Genomic DNA, 9,360 nt, shown 5'->3' on the forward strand with positions numbered 1-9,360 from the left:
AAGAGTAACCTGTTTTTGTACAGAGATAACAAAACAAGTTGTAGCTAGCAACTTAAAGTGTGTAAGTTAGTGAAGTTGCCAATCCAAGGATGTTCACAATTTGACCCTTGTCTTGTTAGAACCATCAAAAAGTGGCATAATATCATCTTTTGCATGAATCAAATCCTGTAGATCTTTCATATTGTCAAGGTGGATTGTTTCGGAGGGACTGGAATGTGACTGATAAGCAGCTTCAAAGCATATTTTGCCATGAGTTCCATGCTATATTTCTTTATGAATATGGGAACTTCATTGATTAACGTAACAATACACGATTAATGTCTGCAGATAAGTTTTCCTGTATGTTCAAGTTATGCTGCTGCTGAGTATAATTTTCTCTGTATGTTGCACCAGTTATCTGTTGGTGGGGGCTGTGAATACCCTTTTGGGGTTGAATGGCCTCCAACTGTTTTATAAGGTGGCCATGTATTTCATTTAGCTTCCGAAGTAATAAAATTGAAAGCCCGGGCAGTGCGTACCTGTAACTTATACAAGAATACACACATACATATATACACAGTATTTTCTAAAAAAGTTGATTCAATGTGCATATAAATGCTCTGCTTGGAACATTTGCAATGCTGGCATACGTACACATGACCAAAGCCTGTGATCCTGTGGCTAATGCTTTCAGACATGCATGCCACAATGCTTCTCATGGTCTGATAAACAGATATAGGGATATGACCAGTTCGAAGCCTGCACCAGATACATGAACATCAAATTGTGATGTTCAAAGTAACAAGACATTTGGAAGCTCAGTTTCGAGATTGTTTATTTGTGTTGTATTCCTAAAGATTCCAAACATCATTATATTTTCCTCAAATAAAACGTTTATTAGAAATAGTTTAAATCACAACAATATACCACTTTAGCACTTTAACATGCCAGGAACTAAAAACCACACACACGAAAACAAAAACAAGGACAGAAAACACACTAAAAACACACAGACATGTTTCCCCTAATATCCACTATTAATTCTCCTGCAGTTCTTCCGGATCTCTCATTTGATCCAATCAATGGTGAGAGGTTTCCCATTTTAACCATGGATTGTGCGAAATGCTCGAAAAATAGGTTGTTGTTTTCAGCATATTGCTTAACTAGATCCATTGACGACCCATCTTTTGTTAAAAGAACTTGATCAGAGTTAAAAAGTCCCTTTGAAGCTAAAATGTTCTTGTAGTAATAGTTATCAAATTTGGCAGGAGAAACCAAGTCCATGGAAAACAGGTTATTGTCACCGCCGGATCTTGGACAAACGGCTTCGCAATTGATTGGCGTACACTTGTTGATGTTGGAAAAAATTGGGTTTCACAAAGGATGAATGAATCAGAGAAGAAAGTGTTGCACTCCAAAACTTTCAAGGCTTGTATAAATTTCTTTTAGACAAATATTTCTACCCTCCCAATAACAATTGGCGATTACAACAGGTATGCGAAATATTGCCTTCAGGATACAATGAAAGCCCTGCAATGAAAACTGAATTCAAGGTTTGTACCCCTTGATTCAATCAAGAACACACAAAGAGATTTCTGATTTCTGATGATGCTTTTTGAAACAGAGAAAACAGATTGATTTTTCTTATATGTTAAACGAAACTGGGAGAAGCTATTTATAAAGGGTTTTGCACCTGTTGGGAATAGGTTTTTATTCGCCAACAGGTTTCTATTCACGAAACGTCAGGTTCCTTCATCAACAGACATCAATGGTGTCTTTTGGATTCGAAATTTTCGAACAGGCTTTTATCGGCCAAATAAAACCGTCAGTTCAAAAAATTCTTCCGGGGGCGTTGCCCCCTTGAAACCCCCACCAGGGGCGGTCTCCCCTGGACCCCCACGACCTGACCTGTCAGGTCGACCACAGCCTGGGGGCGATGCCCCCCAGAACCCCCCTTTGGTTAGCGACGTTGAAAATATTCCAACAGTTGAAGAGTGTAATCAGCCTGTCCGTTCCCTGATTGGTCGTACAACCTTTGCCTAAAACTAGTGCACCTAGCGTTTCCAATGGTGTGGCTTCCTGAAAATGATTTAGAGAACCCATTAGATTGTACCAAGTGAATTTTAAAATACAATAAGCAGATACTGAAGTTTTTCACTTTCAACTATTCATTCCAAATCAACAATTAATTTCACGTCTTCATTACTCACCAGAAAGTGCAACGAAATCGACAATATTGAGGCCTTGAATCTTGAACTTAGTAAGAATTGTTTGGAAGGTATTGTTTGGTTGAGGAATGTTTCTGTTAGAACCACTTAAGCTTGCAGTCTTGGAGTCTCTCCTTCCGAGTGAAACCGCCCAGTTTGGACCACCAGCCTGCACCATATGCACAGTACATATACAGTTCATCAAATCCTATCATTTCGTCCTAGCATCACATCAGCCTTATAGGAGGCTAATATGATGACGCCATGTATAGCAACGCCAAAGTTTATATATAAAACTGACAGATCATGGAGACCATCGAGAGTTAAGAGTTGTAATAAGTTTCATACCAAAACGGTTGAATCTCTTGCTGCTAGAGCTAAGACATCGGCACATGAGACAGTTTGTGGGCATGCCTTCTCCAACGCAGATTTAATGTCGTCGATGACTTCAAATCCTCGAGCTGAGTTTGTGTTTGCGTTCGACTGCTTCTCGCTTCTTATGTTTCTACTATTGTCTAACAAAAGCGAGGCATCACAACCCTTCAAGGAAAGCAAGGAAAAAGTTAAAACAAAAGACACTCAGATATATTAATGATAAGAGGAAAAGTACAATAGTTTAGTACTTTGTATCAGAAGTTAAAACATATACTGCGCTAAATATTATGTTAACCTGAACAAAATGTCAAGAATTGCTCAATATTTCGGTCCCCCTTTCTCATTAATAAGTTAACTATTTATACAAGACTAATATTTGGGACTCAAGAATCAATACCTTTCCTAATACGTTTCTAAGATACCTTTTCTAATACGTTTCTATGACTGTCTTGAGACCTACTCTACGGGTCTCAAGAATAGACACCGACCCAATGGGTCTTATTTATGGAATCTTCCATATCAGTCTCAGTTTCTGCACCATTCCTTATTGGTGCTTTGATACACTTTCCATATCGGTCTCAGTTACGTGTCTTAATACCCTCCCTCAAGACGGAGCATGCAGGTCACGAATGCCCATCTTGGATAGAAGACCTTGAAACTGAGTGTTCCCTAATGATTTTGTGAAAATATCCGCCAATTGTACTGTGGTAGGAGTGTAAGATGGCGATATAATTCTCTGTATTATTGCATCCCTGATCAGATGACAATCTACCTCTATATGCTTGGTACGTTCATGAAAAACTGGATTCTTAGCAATATATAATGCTGATTAGCTATCACAAAGAAGACTCATTCCTTGTGTATGATGAACTCCTAAATCTCGAAGTAACTGTTTTAACCACTTTAACTCACATGTAGTTGCCGCCATTGAACGGTATTCTGCTTCAGCTGAGCTACGAGACACAATATGTTGTTTCTTAGTCTTCCATGACACTGGCGAATCTCCAAGAAGGACAAACCATCCTGTTAGTGAACGCCTCGTTAAAGGACAACTTGCCCAATCTGAATCATACCAACCTTTCAAGTTAAGATTACTATCAGAGCGCAACAGAATTCCTTGTCCAGGATTCTTCTTCAAATATCTAACCACACGAAGTGCGGCTTCCCAATGCTCCAGTCTAGGTTGTTGCATAAACTGGGACAAAGTATGCACTGAGTAAGCAAGATCTGGTCGTGTGACTGACAAATAAATTAGACGTCCAACCAGTCTTCTATATTTCTCCACATCTTTGAGCAAATCACCTTTTGCCAAAGCAAGACGATGATTCGTCTCCATTGGAAATTCTGCAGGTTTTGCACCTAACAAACCTGTTTCCATGATAATATCCAACGCATATTTTCTCTGGCATATGTATAAACCCTTTTTACTACGAGCCACTTCCAATCCTAGGAAGTATTTTAATTTTCCCAAATCTTTCATCTTAAAACATTGACCCAAGTATGACTTAAATTTTGTAAGTGCAACTAGATCATTACCTGCAATAATCAAATCATCAACATACACCAGCACATTAAGTTGCATCTTTCCCTTGATCATAGTAAAAAGAGAATAGTCTGAGTATGATTGACGAAATCCATAATTCTTCATAGTTTGAAAACTTTGCAAACCAACACCGTGGAGCTTGTTTTAGTCCATACAATGATTTCTTCATCCTGCACACCATATTAGGATTACCCTTGGAAAATCCTGGCGGTATCTTCATATACACTTCCTCTTCCAGATCTCCATGAAGAAATGCATTATGTACATCCATCTGATGCACTTCCCACTCCTTAGCCGCTGCAACAGCTAAAAACATACGAACATTTGTCATCTTTTCCACTGGTGCAAACGTCTCATTGTAATCTAATCCTTCAAATTGATGATTTCCAAAGATTACTAGTCTCTCTTTTAATCGTACCAACTTCCCGTTTTCATCATACTTCTCTGTATATATCCATTTGCTTCCTAGTGCCTTCTTACCGGGTGGTAATTCTGTTAGATCCCACGTTCCTTGTTCTTCCAAGGCTCTTATTTCTTCCGCCATTGATTTCCTCCATCCTGGATGCTTCATTGCTTCTCTGAAACTTTTAGGCTCAGATTTTGCATTTAGTGCTGCAAGATACGTTTTATGTACTGCAGAAAACCTATCACAACTAACATAATATGTCAAAGGATAAGGTGTACCTGAGGATGATGATTGTGTGGAATCGAGCTGATATGGACTATTTTCTCGAATGGTGTGCGTCACAAATCCTTTGAGCCTACTAGAAGGGATCTTCTGACGCTTGCCCTTACCCATCTCTTCTTCAGCCGTGACATTATTGCGAGCACCAACATCCACTTCAACAACAACATCCTCTACTGGTTGTTTATGCGTGTCGCTGTGTACTTCCACAGTCACGCCTTCTTCTGCAACTGTGCTGTCTTCATCATCGCTGTACACTTCCACTATAACTTCCGCAGGACTGGATTGATCAGTCTCAGTCAAATCACCAGACGTATTGGTCTCAGTGGAATCTCTAAAATTCGACTGATTCCTGCAATTCGAAGCATCCTTATTCAACCCACGTTTCAAGTTCGGCTCATATGGAAACTGATTTTCATGAAACTTCACATCTCTCGACACCAGAAATTGTCTTGTGTCTAAATCGTAAAGTTTTCACGCCTTCTTACTAAAAGGATAGCCAAGAAATACACATCTCCTTCCTCTACTCACAAATTTATCTCCTTTACTGCTTTGATCATGCACATAGCACAAGCATCCAAACACCTTCAACTGATTATATGGTGATTGCTTTCCAAAGAAAATTTCATAAGGAGTTTTATTGTTTAGAATAGGTGTAGGTGTACGATTAATTAAGTATGCCGCGGTCAGTGCACATTCTCCCCAAAATCGTATTGGTAAACTTGCTTGAAATCTCAAAGCCCTTGCCACATTCATTATATGCTGGTGTTTTCTTTCAACTCTTCCATTCTGTTGAGGAGTACCTACACACGAAGTCTCAAAGACTATTCCATTAGTCTTAAAATAACCCCGCAATGCATTAAATTCAGTTCCATTATCACTTCTAACAATTTTGACTTCTTTGTTAAACTGCCGTTTTACTAAAGCAACAAAATCACGAAATTTTGATTCAACCTCAGTTTTGTATTGAAGTAAATAAATCCACACACTTCTTGAAAAATCATCTACCATTGTCAGAAAATATTGAGCTTCACTTGATGAATGTATCTTATAAGGACCCCATAAATCAATATGAACTAACTCAAAAATACAATTGGATTTACTCAAACTAGTAGAAAAACTACTTCTACGATGCTTTGCTCGAGGACAAATATCACAAGCTTCATTATTCTTATTTATTAACCTACTCACTCCTTGTAACTTTTGTAATACTTTCTCTTAAGGATGTCTCATACGTCGATGCCACAACTCATATGTATCTTCACTTACAGCCATAACTTCCACTTGAGGCACACCACAGAAAATATATAGTCCACCTTGTCTCTCAGCCACTCCAATCATCCTCCTCGTCAACCGGTCCTGTATAAGACATAAACTGTTAGTACATTGGATAATACATCTCATCTCATCAATGAGTTGTGTAACTGAAATTAAGTTACAAGTTATCTGAGGTACGTAAAGAACATTCTCAAGTCTCATTCCACCAGTAAGAATCACAAATCCTATTTTCTCAGAGTGCGCATATTTTCCATCAGGCAATCCAACTGAACATGCCTTAATATCTCTTACGTTAACCATGTCAAGAAGTTCACACGTGACATGATTTGTTGCTCCTGTGTCAACAATCCAGGATGTTTCTTTCTTTTTACCTTGTAGATGAGAACTGGTCTTTCGTGAGTTTAAATACTCCATCACCTGCTGAACCTGTGCAGCTGTAACTCCTACCAATCCTGATCCATCAGATGTTGACGCACCACTTGTTTGATTTGCAACTGATATATGCAAGTTATGTGCATGAACGGTGTTACCACCTTGTCCTCTGCCACCTCTTCCGTTTGCATTCCCACCACCAGTACGTCCACGTCCTCTTCCTCCAGTTCTACCTCCTCTTCCATTCTTTGGTCTGTCTCCCCACCATTCAGGGTATCCAATTATTTTAAAACAGCCATCATCAGAGTGTCCTTGTCTGCTGCAATGTTTGCAGTATTTGGTTGGATCATAGGTGTTGAGAAGACGTTGATCAGCTTGCACCTTGAAAGCCATGACATTCTCTTGTACGTCTGAAGTAACACCTCCATCTCCGATTCTCAGACGTTCTGAGTTGACAATCGCTTGGTATGCAACATCTATTGATGGCAGTGGATCCCTAGCTAGCAGTTGTTCACGCAAAGAACTGTAGACAGAATCCAGGCCAATAAGAAAATAATGCAAGAAATCTTCTTCTCTTAACACACTTACCTCTGAGTCGCAATATTACACGTGCACCATCCACACTTTCACTGAGGTATCTTCATATAAGTCACCATCTCATCCCATATTTTGTTCAATCTTCCATAATATACAACAACTCCCTCCGTTTTCTTTTGTTTGCAATCACTCAAGGATGCCTTTAGCTGACATATTCTGGTTCCACTCACAACACAAAATCTTCTCTTCAAGTGTGTCCACAACAGACTTGCATCATCATAGTCTCCAAGAGTTGATCTAACTGAAGCTTCCAACGTATTACTGATCCATGAAACTAACATTGAGTGAACTGCAATCCATTCTTCCAACTGATCTGGTTCTACAGGTTGTTTGATTGTTCCATCAACAAAACCGAATTTTCTTTTGGCTATCAATGACCTTCTCATGGCTCTAGCCCATTCATCATAGTTAGTTCCTTTTAGAACAATCGGTGTGATGATTATTCCCGGTCCATCACTAGATCCCAGATGATATACTGGGTTCTTCTTCTGCGTATCATATTCAATCATCTTTCCTTTTGATGATTCTACTTCTTCAACCATCTTTAGGGTTTGAACAGTTTTTTTTTTTTTTAGGGTTTAGGTATCGTAACTGACTCTGATACCATGTCAAGAATTGCTCAATATTTCGGTCCCCCTTTCTCATCAATAAGTTAACTATTTATACAAGACCAATACTTGGGACTCAAGAATCAATACCTTTCCTAATACGTTTCTAAGATACCTTTCTATGACTGTCTTGAGACCTACTCTACGGGTCTCAAGAATAGACACCGACCCAATGGGTCTTATTTATGGAATCTTCCATATCAGTCTCAGTTTCTGCACCATTCCTTATTGGTGCTTTGATACACTTTCCATATCGGTCTCAGTTACGTGTCTTAATACAGAACAATCATGGAAATGAAGCCTGAGCAACGAAGCAGCCATTCGAGTCTCTTTTTGGACAGCTTTCTCAACAACAGACCTCACAATTTCTTCAGCTTTTGGGCAAGATTGCTCATAAAAGTTGGGGTTAAGATAGAAAGAGTGATCTGGAGAAAATGCAAGACATAAAAATAGTGAAAGAACCATGACATGACTAATGCTACTTTGAGCCATTTTTCGACCTTGCTAGAAATTCACTCACTACTACTTGTCTAGTTTTTGTTTTCCTTGAACGAAGTATGTGATGAATGAAACTGAGAACGAGGTTTTCAGTATCTATAGAGTGAACAAAGATGCTGGCATGCAAAGTTGAGAGTGGAGATATGAATAAAAAAATGTAAGTAAGGTGGGAGTTGGTTACTAGTTCTCTCCATTATCAACATAACATATATAGTTATTTGACTAATCAGTCAATCACTACACATGCACATCATCTTTTAACTAAAAGATAAAGTTACCATCTCTAAAGCTACTTTCTTCTAGTTTGAACTAGTCTCTGCATTAAAATAAAATAAAAAAACTGAATTAGTCTTAAAGTACTATCCATAATAGTGCTCGGAGAAAAGTAGAGAAGAAAAAAAAACACAAGGGGTATAGTGCATCCAATTATTAGTAGTATTATATTGTTTGGTGGCATGTTCTTTTGCATTTTTAACTTATTTCCCCATCTTTCTTAAGGATTAATTGTTATAGCCGTTGATTTTCAGAAATTAGGACGAAGGTTGGTTTTAAAATCGGGGCTTGGTCATCATACCCAATGACTTAAACTGGTATGTTAGACATATATCTGCAAGTTTAATTTATTTAACCTTGGTTGGCATTTGGCTCCTTGGACGGAAGCTGTCACCAAAACATGTATATATTCAACAGTTGGTGTTGGAACCCAAGATATTGTAAGCCTTACGAAAGTTAAAACTTTGATGGGAAAGGCAGGAAGCCATATGGCATATTATGCCTTCGATTTCAGAGATTGTGCTAGAGGTCGATGGATGAAACTATGAGAATAAAATTCTTATAGAAGATTGTGCCAAGGCACATCCCTTAGCAATGAAAGGGTGCAGTATATTTGCAAACGGAAAATAGGTCATTTGTCCAAATATTTTTAAATCACGGTTCAAATGGACGAGTAAAAAATAGTTTGGGTGAAATGACAAAAAAATAAAATAGTAAGGATGAAACTGGTTTCATCCTAACTTAAATTTAAAAAATATTAAGGATGAAACTGGATACATCCCGTGTAAATTAAAAATAAGAAAAAATATTTGAAAATGAGCACGATGAAACTGGTTACATCCTGCCTATTTTTACATTTTTATCCATTTAAACAGTATCAAAATCTAACTGTCCATTTCACCCAGAAATTATTGATTTTGGTCTTTTTAACCAATTCTGTGATTT

General features: G+C 38.2%; 1 protein-coding gene and 1 pseudogene across 1 annotated transcript; both read right to left on the reverse strand.

Moving 5' to 3' along the window:
- Positions 1 to 1,003: 1,003 nt before the first annotated feature.
- Positions 1,004 to 8,136, reverse strand: LOC113350818 (annotated as a pseudogene).
- On the reverse strand, positions 6,102 to 6,867 carry LOC113353110. Its single transcript, XM_026596819.1, has 2 exons — positions 6,439 to 6,867; positions 6,102 to 6,148 (listed from the first exon to the last, which is right to left on the reverse strand). Exons 1-2 carry the CDS (start codon positions 6,830 to 6,832, stop codon positions 6,114 to 6,116), a joined length of 429 nt encoding a protein of 142 aa, XP_026452604.1. The 5' UTR covers positions 6,833 to 6,867; the 3' UTR covers positions 6,102 to 6,113.
- Positions 8,137 to 9,360: the final 1,224 nt, after the last annotated feature.

The sequence above is a fragment of the Papaver somniferum genome, chromosome 2 (genome assembly GCF_003573695.1).
Source record: "Papaver somniferum cultivar HN1 chromosome 2, ASM357369v1, whole genome shotgun sequence".
Lineage (NCBI taxonomy): Eukaryota > Viridiplantae > Streptophyta > Magnoliopsida > Ranunculales > Papaveraceae > Papaver > Papaver somniferum.